At 40.7% G+C, this 15,320-nt stretch overlaps 1 protein-coding gene across 5 annotated transcripts in view; it reads right to left on the reverse strand.

Moving 5' to 3' along the window:
• Positions 1–4,019: 4,019 nt before the first annotated feature.
• The window catches only part of unc13c (unc-13 homolog C (C. elegans)), a 110,548-nt gene continuing 99,247 nt past the window's right edge, over positions 4,020–15,320 (reverse strand). For all 5 annotated transcript variants that reach the window (XM_019866709.1, XM_019866708.1, XM_019866707.1 and 2 more), the window contains 5 exons: positions 15,014–15,094; positions 12,221–12,368; positions 8,633–8,725; positions 6,291–6,450; positions 4,020–5,164 (listed from right to left, as the gene is read on the reverse strand). In XM_019866709.1, the coding sequence (XP_019722268.1) occupies positions 4,879–5,164; positions 6,291–6,450; positions 8,633–8,725; positions 12,221–12,368; positions 15,014–15,094 (768 nt within the window). In that variant the 3' untranslated portion in view covers positions 4,020–4,878. The remainder of the gene's footprint in view (positions 5,165–6,290; positions 6,451–8,632; positions 8,726–12,220; positions 12,369–15,013; positions 15,095–15,320) is intronic.

Consider the following 15,320-nt stretch of genomic DNA (forward strand, 5'->3'; position numbering starts at 1 on the left):
TCTATTCCTCTCTGCTTCTGATGTATTTGTACATTTTGCAGCAAATGCTTTCTACCTGGGAAAAATATCAAATTCAAAGATGCCAAGTGTGATGTAGGGTGTTGGACTTGGTCGCTTGTTCAGTAACTGCAGAACAAATGTTTACAAAACTTTGAGGAGACCAACAAAGAACTGATGAGATTGAGTTTAGGTTTTTGTTGTTGTTTTTTTTTTTTTTTTTAGTGTAGCAAGTTTTTAAAGAAGTTTCTAGACTCTTTGAAATGGTCCAGTTTCAGGCTTGTCAGAAATACAATCCGTCTGCGATCGAGTAATCCATCCCTGGAGGTAAGCCCCATCAATCTTCCCCTTCAAAAATAAACAGCATTCCTCTTTCAAGGGCACAGCAAAGTCCAGGTTGGGTGCTATATACAGTATGTGTATGGGGTGCTACTCACACTGCTACTCACACATACAGTAACAGCTTGCTGCATCCCATTATCTCCTCACAGATGGACATGCATGATCCATGTGGCCCCTCGCCTAAGTTCTGGATAATTTATTCTCTCTTTTTTTCCCTCCTAGTTTTATTGTACTCATGTCATCTGAACTGTAAAAGAAATCAGCAGGCTCGATACGATTCCTAATATGTGCATGCACACGCACGCACACACACGCATGCTGTGGCCTCAATTTACAACATACTGCTACGTCCTTCCGTCCAACAAACAACAAAAGGTTTTGAGGGATTCTGGATCTTGGTTCGCTTCTTTGTGTACAAAGTCTTTCTTGTTGTCCTATGACAGGTACGAGCCACTTGAGGCCAGGTGTTCGTGCAACTAAGCCATGTCTGCCATCTCGTGGTGAATGGTGAAATTACAACTTAAACTTCAATCCCTGCATATTCACAGTCTGGCACCCGAGGATTCAAATATTCACCCCCCCCCATATTTTTTTTATATTTTGGACTTTACCTTTTTTTCTGCATTTCCCCTATTTTTCGTGGAAATCATAATGAATGTTTATCAGTGTTGTCTGAAAATTTATTTACCCTTCCCTGGACGATGGATTCCTATCGAGTATGTTTGCTATCGGTTTCCAAATTTTGGAAACAACTGTTTAGTCACAGCATCTATCGGAGTACGATTCGTTTAACGCTAACATTCCAACCCAAAGTCTTACAAATTGACCCCTGCTTCCTTACTCATTCTTCCGTGAATGCAATTTTATCGCTTCCTGCTTTCTCCCAGCACTTATCTTCATATTCGGCCGCGAATGTTCTTTCTGGAATGAAAAATACATATTTCGACTCTCCAGGCTGACTGACATTATCTGGTTGACCCCACCTCCGCCATCAAGATAAGTGCTAAGGACTGAACGCTCTGATAACAGCTTAACAAATGACCCAATAAGTGTGTCGCTAAAAATGTCAGAGGGTGTGATGCTTTTTTGATGTGAGTGATGTTATTGCTTGAAGATCTGGATTCAATCTCTTGTTGCGTTGTGCTCTTTCATCGGAGGTCAATGGCATTATCAGTGTGATTTTCACCTTGCATATGTTAAGCTCGCAACAGGCAAACCAATGTCGCTAGCTACTCTTCCGCTAGAAGCAGAGCATTATGGTGGCATCTTAAGGGCATTAAAGAAAGAAAAGAGCATTATTTTTATTCCAATGTCATCATTTTTAAAAAGAGACAAAGTATATTAATTGTTTCTTACGGAAAGTACTGTTAATATACCCGAATTCGCTACAAGCTAGTTTTCATCGGTCCTCTCTTTGCCAAATGTTAATTGACACTTCATTGAAAATGAATTGAAAGTATCAGATGAAGGGCATACTGTCGTTATGCATATGGTGGTGTTTTTGCATTTTTGTCTTTAATACATAAAATTATCATATACTGAGACACAAACAAGAAACTCTCAAAGACAAACAGGCTAACATATATCTCGCTCTGGACTTTGCGCCTTACCCTCTCAGTAAACAGAATTTTTTCTCTTTGCAAGTGAAGATGCTGGCTCAACTGTTTACATTTAATTGGATCTGTTTCGATCAAGTGTATACATGTGCCACCTCATTAAATCAGAATAGCAAAATAAAGTACTGAAGATAAAGAGCACTAGCCTGGCATTAAACCATTGCCGGATCTTATTTGCCACCGACAAGCATTACTTCATTCGCTTTGCCAATTATCAGAAAGGAAGTAGAGAACAGCAGATAATAAAATACTAACTTGGGGGAAAAAAAGCAAAGAACCTGACAATGCAGAGCATCGCCTTCTTCTTGGATATTAAAAAAGAAATAAAATCTAAACAACAGTGGCTGGATAGACAATGCATTTCCAAATTTCTAAAGTAAAGGTGCTTAGCAAAATATTCAGTATATTCACAGTTGCATTTGACTAAAAATATGAACATGTCTGTTCCCTAACTGTTCCCAAAATTTTGATATATATCTTTTTTTTTTATCAAAAAGTGACACAGATCATAACCTATGGTAGATTCCGGATATTATTATGTCCTTGCCACAATGAGTACCGTATGAACTAAAGTATTAGCCATATTTATCTCACTTCATAGATGCAATCGTTCACACAAATCAACCGTTGAGCTCATTTGATCTCTTTGTGAAGAAAATATGCAGCACCTACCAAAGCAGGTAAACACTCCAAAAATGGTCGCTGATGGTGTAAGTGTTGCACTTGCCTGATTTGTGTGTGGGTAGCGTGGGATCGGTTCCCACTCAGTGAGGGTGTGGATGTGTGTGAATGTTTTTTGTGTCTATATGTGCCCTGCGACTGTTCAGCGTGTAGTATGCCTTGTGCTCCAAGTCAGCTGGGATAGTCTCCAGCAGCCCGCCTGTGACCTTGTTCAGATAAGCGGTGTTGAAACTGGATGGATGGACTCCAAAAATGTGTCCTCCATGATAGCCCAAGTGCATATTTGATTTGCGAAATGATCGAGATTTGCGAGCACATTTGCACATACTTTATGCACATAGAAGAAAAGTAGACTTTTTGTACAATATCTCACTAAATATATTTACATGACATACAATTTGCCATCAGTGCAATACATAGGAATGTTGCATATTTACCAAAAATGTTAAACTTTTTCCTTTTTATGAAGAAGAAAAATAATGACAGAAGCTGAGTGTTTTTTCTCTCACCATCTCTCTCTTTTAAAGGAACATGTGCCACTCTCATATTTTGCTCTCATTCCAGCTCCGCGGCAAATAAAAAAAATAAAGTCGGCACCATCCTATGCACAATCGGAACACATGTACATATACATCTCCATGTATGGAATGGATTTCGTTTGTTTTTGTACAAAGATTCTAAACAACTTTGGCAGTTTATCAGGAACTTAATCAAAAAAATATGACGTGAAATGATGCGGCGTAAGCTTGCCTTCCAAAGCTCATGTTCACAGTGGTCATTCAAAAAGGCCAGAAGCTACCAATTCAAAAGAAACAAAAAAAGGAGGAAAAAAATAAACAACTAATCCATTCTTTCTGGAGTCTTTTGTCAGATATGTCATGATTATAAAATTACAAACACCTATGAAGGTTTACGTAGCAGTCATCGCCATTTCTAAACAAGATAAAAACAAACCAATTCCTTGCGGTGGACTTACAATACAAAGAGTTTAAAGGCTCGGGGATCGGGACCCTGTTTGGTGGTTACCTTGGAAACATGGGAAAGACGCAACCGAGAGGACGTGCAACAGTGCTGGGTGACAAAGCAAAATACACTTGGAAGAAAATCATGCAACGCAAAAACAGCTGACTCCTCAACAGTGCTGTATGACAAATACAAAATGTAATTAATTAAAAAGGTCAATTAAAAACAAGGAACTTTACAACTGTGCTGGGTGCGAAAAACAAACAATAACAGGGATTCCACAATATGTCTAGGTGGCAAAAAGTAAAAAAATAAGATACAAAAGACTCCACAACAGTGCTTGGTAGGAAAAAGTACAATAAAATAAGGGACTCCGCAATAGTGTTGGTGGCCCAAATATAATATACCGGTATATATTTGTTCTTTCTAAAATAAGGGATGTTGTAACAGTGAAGGGTGGTTCAGATGACAAAAAGGGACTCGATTTTTTTGGAAGGGCAAAATGATAATAATTAAAAAAAAGACAAAAAATCTCGGGTGCAACAGTGCAAGGTGACAAGAACTGGGTGGAGGAATGTAAAATGAATGCATAACAAAACCATAAGAAAACACAACTCGCCAAAAAGTTGGGTGGCAAACGTGTTGTAGAAATAAATCAATAAACAACAAATAACAAAAAAATATAAAGTAAAAACACATCAAGGAACTTTACAACAACGCTGGGTGGCAAAATATATGTCAAACAAACAGACAAACGAGAGACTCTGCAACAATCAGAATGCCACACAGTCATAAAGTGACTTACACTGGATCATCGAGCAAATTTTCCAACACACTGTACTTAGTTCATTGCCACAATTCCTGTACGCTTTGTTCTTTTTTGTTTCATTTCATTTTTATGTTGTTGTTGTTGTTGTAACTCCACTGGTTTGGCACTTTATTGGAACAAATCTCAGTTCAAAAAAAGACCAAGTGTACAAAAGATATTTTGTCTGCTTGAACGTAACCGGTAGAATATGGTACTTAATAGTAAGCATACGGTCAGTAAACACTTGTACGTACTTGTAGTATTCAAATGAACATTCCAACAGATGTTTTTTTTTTCTTACACACATGCACAAAAACAAACAAACAAACAAACAAACAACTCCTTTGCTCGCATCCTGCTTTGGATCATCTCAAGTAGAACACCATTCCAGTCATTCTCATCTGTAGGACAAAACCATTCAAATGAAATACTGCATTTTTTTCCCCACACCCCACACACCCTAAATTCGCATTACGACACTTCCTCGGCCGAGCGTGTGTCCGTCTTGAGACGCACAAACTCTTTGGCCACCTCGTCGTTGGTCCTTTGCGAGAGTATCCGCATGATGGTGAGGCCTGTCTCGTCCATGGCGATGCTCTTCACTAGCGGGTAGCAGGCGGCGCAGCTGCCCGAGTCAGCCAGCTCGCGCAGCTGGATGACGGTCATGCCGATGATGCGGTCCTCGCGGGCGAAGCAGTAGTCCTTCACCGACACATGCAGCTCGTACGCCTCTGGCCCGTGCTCGTTGCTCAGGACGCTATGGGAAAGAGGGAATGCAAAGCTGAAATCTCATATGATTGACAAATGCAGTGAACAGCAGTTCACCTTTCACCTTTCTTCAGTAGGTTAGCATTTTTTTTCTGAACGTAACTACAGTAATCGTCCACGAGGTTGTGGGTCTCTATGAATTTGTTTTGTGAAACCCGCTCCAGCTATTATCTGGAAAATTCCCCTGTTCAGACAACTTTGAGTTGTTAGAATTTACACTGTCTTCACGTTATACACCCTCAATTTATTTATAAGGATAAGAAGAATTTGAAATGAAATTGTTTGCCTTGGTCATTTGTCATCAGAGTTAAGATTTCATAAATGTCTTACAGTATACAACGATACCGTATTTTCCGCAGTATAAGACGCTTCTGAGTATCAGGCGCACCTTTAATGAATGGCATATTTTAAAACTGTTTTCATATATAGGGTGCATCGCATTGTGAGGCGCATACAATAGAAGCTACAAGAGTGGCTGCGGTTGCGTTATGCATCAACTAGATGAAGCTATGCTAAAGGGAATACAATACATTATAGCTATATTTATATAGAGCTGCAGCTGTAACAAGCCGCTTTACAGAACATTTAAAATACTACATCCAAGAAATCTGAATATTGATCTATATATAAGGCGCACCGGATTATAAGGTGCACTGTCGGCTTTTCAGAAAATTGAACGCTTTTAGGTCTGCCTTATAGTTTCGGAAAATACGGGAATATACTTTGAATTTTTTTTTTTTTTTTTACTATTAACAGCTTCTTAATGCATTTGTACTGCGGTATGGCAGTTAATGTTACTTTGCCTTTGCCATGAGACTAAAATTGTATTTTTGTATTTTATTTACTTAGTGTGTGAATGTTACAATATTACTTATATATCCATAAAGGTTTTATATGTGATGCCCCAAAATGAGAATTCTCATCCGAAAGCAAAGAAACCAATGCCGACAACCGAAACACAGATAATACAATACCTTAAACCGGCCCCCACCCCCCTTCATCAATAATAGTGTGTCAAAGTACAATAACGATTGTGACAGTGACATGTGAAAAGCCACACACTTGTTTGGGGATTGTTGAGTTAATTCAGTCTTGTTTTTCCAGTCATGACTTACTATTGGAATGTTTCGTTGTACTTTGGTGACCAGTTGTTGTTCTTGGTCTTGGTGCTGAATTTGCGCTTCTTGTCAGCCAGGTGTGGCCCGACGGCGTTGACCTCAACGAATGGCCGGAACATGGCGGTGGTCTGCCACTGGAGGTTGTTCACGCCGACCACTGATACACAAAGTCGGGCTGAGTTAAAGCTTTGAGCAGCGATGAACCTACCCTTGAATTGTCAGACGAGATGCAAGTAAAAAGTTTGAAGGAAATTGGAAGAGGCAGTGTTACTACAAGTAGCCTCTACTATTTCTGCCAGAAATTGTCACCTCATCTCAGAAGGAGGGTGTTTGATCAAGCTCCGACCTTGTGGAGTTTCATGCATTCATGACAAATGATCAAACTTTGCTGCCATTCAATGACAAAACGGCAAAATTTTGTGTCGCCTGTCTGATTAATGTCATGATTCCCAACCACTGCATCGCAGAAAGTGTGTTCTCTGTCCATAAAGGGTGCCAAGGAAATGATCAGTTTCACTTAAGTCTTGTTACTGACATCAAAACAATGCATGTGTATTGATCAGTTTGTGCCAAGGACATGTAGTGACAGGGTGAGCAATTACAGCCAATGCTCTTTCGCCAGATGGCAGGAGAAACATTTACCGTATTTTCCACACTACACGGCGCTTCGGAGTATAAGGCACACCTTCAATGAATGGCCATTTTTACTTTCTCATATATACTTTTGTTTGGTTGAATGCATATGTGCCTCGACTTAAATGTTGGGAAATACAGGTGGTGCACAAGGTAGGTTGTGACAAGTCGAAATCTTTAGAACTCTTTGCAAAGGACCACTGGAAATTGTGAGAATGACCCCATGATTTCCTGTGTTCTTGAGGGTTCTTGAGATTTTTGAGGGTCTCCTCATGATTGAAAATGCCTACCAAATTGTACGTTGCTCTCTGAAACTGGCTTTGGGGGCTGAATTTTCAAAAGGAAATCCAAACTTGGCCAAACTACACTTCAACGTAAAAAGTTTCTTTTATTAACACATTATTAGCACTCCGGACTATTTTATGATTTGCTCAGCGCCATGGAGACAGACATGAATGATTGGTAAGTCGGCTGCTCCAGACCATCCAGCACTTCCAATGTAACTTTTGATGTTGTGGCTGAGAACGAACACAAAAAAGGACTGATGATGGAAGATTAAGGCAAAAAGCAGCACTCAGCCTCTTGTGTTGCGCCGTCTAATAACAAGCTAATGGCACACCCCACTGTCTTGGTAATAAAGATAAATGTAAGGCTGTGAACATGTCGTCATAGCGCTTATGTTGCTGACAAAGTGTGTTATTCAGGGAGGCTAAAAAGAAATAAAATGGCACCCATTAAAAAGAATCTGCGCAGTGAGACAGAGCGCAACAGCAGGGGGGAAAATGCTTAAAAGTCATACGCCCCCTGTTGGTAAGAATGACAATTCATCATAATTGATAGGACGGGCTCTTAAACACAAAGTGTCCCACACACATATTGCCAGTGTTTTTTTTTTCTTTTGTTCACTGTATCATAAACAGCGATCCACTATAACTGCTGAGCCTTGGTTGCGCACCAAAACAGCAGGACCTAACGAGGCATGTTGACAGTCTCTGAGATATAGTTTCTTATCAATTGTAAACATGGATTAAATGCACTCTTAAACAACAAGCGGTCGCATCCCAACGTTGTGTCGATCCACTTTGACGTTCGCATTCACAGGCGATGCATCTTTTTCGATAGGAGTGCTGAAGTACAATTTCAATTCCTTTCAAGCGTGACATATCTCGTTGATGTCTGATAAAAACCACACATCTCGTGTATGGGTTTTTTTTTTCTGAGAGCAACAAAAAGGTGTTTTCTATTAAAGTACATGAACTAACCATCGCGAATTAACAGTAGTAACGTGACCAGTAGCCACCATCTTTGCAGAATTTTCTGAAACGCATGGAATGAGTGCTTCAAACACCTCTAAAATCCTCTCTAACAAATACATTCGTTAAAAAGATAGTTGGTGACACAAGAACATGAGCTGCTCACATTGCTCTTCAAGCATCATTTATTTGTCCAAAAAATAATTAGTGCAAAGTATGAATGACTCTCTCTAATAATGCCTTCCCTGTCTGCAGTTGAGTAATGAAATGACTCTCCCCTGGCCACCATCTGAGGTACACCATATTTGTTTCTAAATGGAGCCACAAGCACAGTCACCTGCTGCTTCATTCATTTTCGGGATCCCGGCCGGCAGCACAATCATCTCGGGAGTTGCCTCAGGCGAGCGAGCGTGAATACATTTGAATAGAAATGACGACTGATCTGAAGCTCACCCTTCACGCTGACTTTGTGCTCTCCGGTGCCAGGGTGAGAGATGAGGTTCACTTGTATGGACACCTCGCCCACCGAGCCGTTGCTTGACTGACCTGAAAACACGGCAGCAGAAGAAAATTAAGGAAAAGGCGTGGTTAAAATTCAGAGATGTAGCCAAGAAGACAAAAAAAAAAAAAAACATCAACAAAACAACTGAAACCCAGAAAATGCTGAAGGGATGCACGCTTCTTTCAACAATGTTGGCCACAAGATGTTTCCTTTAGCCCAAGGCTGAACAAGAACCGCAACAGGAGTTACCCAAAAAAAAAAAAAAAGACAAGAAAAACTGAAATATCCTGTCTGGTTTGAAGGCCAGCGAGAGGCAGATTGTGCAGAGGGATACATTAAATCTTTTTTTTTCACAGTGAAGTTATCCACAAAAATGGCAATGAAATACTGGCAGCACTTTAGGGGCGCTCACAGTGGTCTACAAAATGTTGCAGTGCAACATGCTGAGGGGCATTTCCAATGTTTGACCCTTTTACATAGAATAGCAAAAGGCAAATAAAATGTTACAGTATGCAAAAGTCATAGAGTTTGCCAAAGGGTTTCTTGATACTAAACTAAAATAACTTCCTAAGTTCTTACATCAGTAGCTTTGGGATTGTACTGGAATTGTACTGGCAAAAAAAAAAAAAAAGAAGAAGAAATCCCCACGGCTGTACATGCTCATTATAACAGTAGAAAAACAAAATATATATTGGTGGCCTGAGTCTTTTGGAAGTCGTGTTGGAGTTTCTTTACAAAAAGATTTTTTTATTATTTTTTAATACTAATGTGACCAAACATTAACCCGCTTATAAAAATGCCACATCACGTTCAGCATATTTGCAGAATGTACTAGTGCAGTTGCTTGAAAGCGACTGCAGTCCACATTTCAGGGGCTGCTACCAAGTCAAGTACCAAAAAAAACCCAAAAACCCAAAACGTAGTCTTTCGATCAGATTGCTGAGCACGTCTGCGCTGCAGCCAAGCGGGGACGGACGGTGAACGCCCGAAGGCTGCGAGCGGGCTCTCGTACGACGGATGATGGAGCGTGCTGGGCTGATAGCTGATCGATATGTGCCAAACACGATGCATATGTTATGCCACAAATGAAGAAACGAGCCAGGTGATTTATTGTTATGACAGCGCGAGGGGAGGGCTGAGAGTCCCTGCCGCATAATTAAGCTGCTAACTTTTGTAAAACAAAGAAACATCACAGCACTTTTACCTCACGGATGTGCTGATACAGCACAGTATTTGTAATCACGTACAGGGACGGAAGCTCGACTGTACATTATCAACATACGTATAGTGTGCACTGGCTTGGAAGAAGAAGGATGCTGACTGGCGTTGCCCCGGCAACCCTACTTTAGCCTTTTGTATCAGTGGACCAGTCAGGATACTATTCCTTAGCTGCTGTTTAGTTAATGTTTATTTGCAATAATGTCTTTTTTTTTTTTTTTTAGATGTTGGATCATGTCGGATCACGAGATTCCAGATAAAATATTACACAGAGCCAACTATTGATCTTTGAATACGATGTGAATGTCTGCATTGTCTCGCTATTGTGGCTCCCCTTTGGCCAATTATTGCTGTTATATAATTTTACGGGTAACTTTGCGATTTCCACTTCTATTTCTAAAGTGACGGCAGTGTAAGTGGAAAAGATCTGATTGACACTGTCATTGCGAGATGGAAGTTATTGATTCCAAACTGCTGATCTCTACATTGCCTTATTTCTTGGTTGGTAGTTTGCTGAACTTTTTTTTTTCATGTTAAATCCTCCAAATGATCAAACACTGAGGCTATGCTGTGACATGAGATGGTGTGGGCTAAAACGTTAGCCCAGGTCCTAGAATATTAGAATCCAAGTGCTGGGATCGCTGGTACCAGGTGGGATTCATTTGAATTCCTCAGTCGAGTTGATCAAAGTCAAAGTTTTTCAACTCCCAACATGGCAACTTCAAACTAAAATGGCAGACTTTCTGTTAAATTTTATGTATCGGTCCAAGAGACTCATGATAGATGTCCACCCAATTTAAGGTCAACTGATATATTATTATTTTTTTCTTAATACCAAGGGGGCGGGGCACTACTGAGCATTTTCTCTTTTCAATTAAATGCAGACTCAACATAAAGCTAGAATATCTGCCCGGTTCTAGCTATCGGTTAGCTAAATGGGGGGTTAATGTAGCTTGCCTGTGTTTTGGGGTTTTGTGGTAAGAAATCAAGTTCGATGTCATTGTTGTTATCTTTGTGTTGAAAATCTTGTATGTATGGTTGCATGATTGTATTTTTCTGATTCTCGAAAAATAATCCAAATATAATAATCTTCTAAACTCCCTCCCTGATACAGGTAGTTGCTTCATGAGGTAGCTTCTGCTCTTTGCATCTCAGCATACCAGTTTTGTGCACACCACACACGCAGACACACAAAAAACACTGCCTTGGAAACAATTTTTAAATGGAAACAAGCCAGACATGGCCAAGCATATAGTTCAAGTCTAAAACACTCTCATGAATACCAAATCAAATTCAAGTAGAGTCTTCCAATTAGCATCTTTATTGGCTATGCCCAGCATGTAGCATTATATGCAACGTAAGGGAATCACACGTTTCCCAAGCACACGGGGATTCTGGGCGCAAAAAACCCAAATGACCCACATGACCACAAAATAAACCGCACACTTTGAAGGGAGAAACATCCCTTTTTCTATTGTCGCCTGACCGCTGGTGCGACATACTTTGGCTTCTGTGGAATAAACGAGTCCACGCACGCCGGGCTCTAAATATGTCACTGTCATGAGCAACGGGGGGTTGGTGATTAATGAATGAACGTTCGAAAGCCAGCACATCGCTGCCCTGTTTGCTGACCTAATGTGCATCGGCCACCACACCACCTTCACTTCTAGGTCCCGCATTTGCCTTATTAGGTGTGTAGTGACTAGAATGAAAGAAAAAATGCAAGCTGTCAGTTAGCAAGGTGGTGCCTATATGCAACCCGTGTGTATGTGCGTGTGCGTGTGTGTGTGTGTGTGTGTGTGTGTGTGTGTGTGTGTGTGTGTGTGTGTGTGTGTGTGTGTGTGTGTGTGTGCGTGTGCTTCAGCAACTTGGGCTGAATTCCCTCTTGAAATACTTGGGCACCTGGAGGTGTTTGATCCGTCTTACAGCAGGGAAGGGGGAGAGGTTGGTATCAAGAAATAAACCGAAAATGGGCCAGTGATGATAATGGGTTGTGAGAGAGAGAGAGAGAGAGAGAGAGAGAGAGAGAGAGAGAGAGAGAGAGAGAGAGAGAGGGAGAGGGGAGAAGAGTGTGTCTGTGAGAGAAAGAGAGAGAGAGAGAGAGAGAGAGAGAGAGAGAGACAGAGAGAGAGAGATGATCATGGTTTGTGAGAGAGAGAGCGAGAGAATGTTTGAAAGGTTCCGTTCATATATCTATCAAAGACAAAAGGCAGTCACCAGGTGAGCAAAAATTGTTATCACATGTACAGTAGCACAAAATATATGACATAAACAACAGCTCAAAAAGTAAATTAGACTTCGTAGCTAGTGGGGTGTCTTACCTTGAGAGGTTTGGGTGCATATATATTTCTTGATCAAGGCATCTGTAGGTTGAGTGTAAAGGCTAAGAGCATATTTGAGGGACTTCATATCCGGGCTCTTCTCCAGGAATGTCTTCTTTAGCCCGTTTCCTCCAGCATGGAAATATTGCTGCAGTAAACAGGCAAACAAACATTTCTTGCGTTTACATCGGACAATGTGTTATATTCATGTTGCAAATGGTTCAGGGATAAGTGGAAGTGGGAGCAAATGCATTAAGCCACATTTTCAGCGAATTAGCATGCATGGAAATGTGGAGGCCCTGTCTGGAATGTTCATGAAATTCAAATCAAATGTATTTAGTGTTTTGTGGCGTAAAATGAGAAAAGAGACGAGATCAAGGGACGGTGAACTCTCAATTGGACTGTACATCTTATTCCTATGCGCATCTTATGTGCTTGCCTAAAGTATTGCATCACTGCAACCAAGTTGAATACCCTGTGAAAGACTGGACTTTGAATACAATCTTCAAAACGCCTGTGAGCCTCACATAATTCAAGTTAACCCTGTTGCATAGTTGTTATATCTTAGTATGAAAAACTGTTTCACTCGTGTTTTTATGCATGTAAGGGCAGCGAAGTTTAGGTTGGTCGAGTGGCTTGTCCAGTGATTGAAGGGTCCTCGGCAAGACACTGAATGCAGATCTGCTCCCAGTGGAGCTTTGGGCACATTGTTGTCAATAAGCTCCAGGTACCATTTTCCCAGTTGTTTGTCAAAATGTTTCTTAGCTTACGGTTTACACATTGATCAAGGTGTTACGATGGCCATATATTAGCCCCTTATGCATCTATCTTTTTACTTTGTTTATTTTTCTAATATCCCTTGCCTAATTAGGGTCATGGCTATCTCAGTCCTGCAATGATCACCAGTCAATTGCAGGGCAGGTTTGACACATTATTTCCTCTGGAAAATTGCAAAGCTTCCCTGAACAGATTTTCTTCCCCCCACATTGTATGTTTAAAAAACTTACATATTTTGGTTATGTTTGTCTACAGCTACACTTTAATGGGCAATGGTTTTCTTGATTTCCACATTTTGTCTGGGAAATATTGGGCATGGGACCTGCAAACTATTAGATTTTGTTCTGAATCCTGGAAAGGATATGGAACTGGAGTTTTTATTTTCTGTCAAAACTTCCAGCAGATGGATGGCATTTCTCCATTGGGCAATTGACGGCCAGTTTGTATTGTGCATTACTGCGATCTTGGGGACTGGAGTGGAACAGTGATTGAATTTAGCTCTAATTACAAAGGCTTGTTTAAGAGCCAGAAATGAAGAGACCATCACTATTGGGAGAGCTTTACCACTATCACTGGTGGAAGCACTGAGAACTATTGTAGGTTTTCATAATCTCTCATTTTGTGTGCATTCCATTAGCTGCAATGCTAATAAAATACATATCCAGCATATCAAACTTGGTTGGCGAAATGGAGCAACTGCCCCTCTGCTGTCATCCTATTCAGGATGGAGTTCAGATGAGAGTAAACCTACATCATTAGAAATGTGTCTGCGGAGCTAGCATCCCTGTCTCATGTGGACTCTTATGTGGGTCTGCACATGGATCCATTTTTCTGTCCATTTGCATATGCAGGTTTAAAGTTCGGTTTGGTTAAATTGTTGCGCATGGAAAATCCAGCTTCTGCATCCTGTCACTGTTGTTGTTTTTTTTCTTTGTGTGCACATGTAAATGTTCTGAAATTGTTATCAAGAGGAGGCGCGTTGGATCGATCCGATCGCACAGCTCCAAAGCAATAGTGAACGATGCTAATTGACTGTTCTTGTTGGAATACTGATGACAATAATCCCGGCAACCCGATTGATCCAAACCACCGGGTCGTCGTCTCAAAGTCGGTGCAATCAATCCGTTTTCTTTGCAGCGCCGCTCCTCCCCAGAACTCCAAAATTTGTTCCCACACAACACAACTGCTCAGATGTCAAGCCTTTGGTCTCCCAACTGTCATATAAGAGTGAATTAATATGAGCACACTGCATGCTTTGCTTTGCCAGAAATTTATGAGCCATCAGGAAATATAAAGTAGCGAAAACATATAGATGTGCACTGCTATGAATCTCCGATGCATCCTCACTAGAGGTGGAGCAGAACATATTCGTATAAACACAACACTTAACTAGATTAGACACAGCAGGTACAGTAGTACATAACTCAAAGTCTAACCAGTCAGGACACAAATAAGATGAGTCTTTGTCACTGTCACTTTATATTCCAAAAGAAGGATAGTTTCACCAATAAGTGGTGTACCTACTCTTCAAATATCAATAAACAACAGACTAACCGCAGTCGGCATACTGTCTAAAGAAACTGAGCAATATTTTGTGGAAACTACAAATGTGCCAGCCGGTTTGTAATAACAGCTTCTCATGAAAAAGAAACCGGGCCAATTTTTTGGTTGATTCCATTATTGTTGCTTCTGCCACATTGAACTGCCCAGCCAGGACAGGGAAGTGTGTTCATCACTACACTTCATTGAAGTCCAAACTGCTACAAACTGCGACAATATGTCCATCTTATCGCATTTTTCCTCTTTGTCAGCAACAGTAACCTTCTGTAGTTGCATCACAAAAAAATCCACATAAATCCTGTTTATATGAGTCCCACCTGAACAGTAAATTGCATTTTGTGGCTGTATGGGGAACCCAAGAGCCAAAAAAACAACAAAGCAAAACAAAACAATGGCTTCAAGCCATCCATCCATTCATGTCTGTTGGGCCAGTTCACTCTCGAACATAAAACTCACCTTGATAGTGGGAAGCACAAGGTCCATGGCCGCACATTGCCGTGGAGTCAGACTCCTGGCTTCCTCGCGGATGACATGCTCCTGCGGAGGGACACAAACATCAAGATAATGACCAACGTAAAAGTACAATTAGCTTGCTGAATTGAACCGTGGCTTGCGCGCTTTGCAAGTGCAGTCTTCAATTCAGCGTGGGAAACAAGAACATTGCCATAACGTGCCAGGATAAGAGAATCTGTCTTAATCATGAGCAGTGTAGTCAAAAACATATCAGGATACTGTAAAATAGCTCAACTTCTAATGCCAATTA

The sequence above is a fragment of the Hippocampus comes genome, unplaced genomic scaffold (assembly GCF_001891065.2).
Source record: "Hippocampus comes isolate QL1 unplaced genomic scaffold, H_comes_QL1_v1.1 scaffold82, whole genome shotgun sequence".
NCBI lineage: Eukaryota > Metazoa > Chordata > Actinopteri > Syngnathiformes > Syngnathidae > Hippocampus > Hippocampus comes.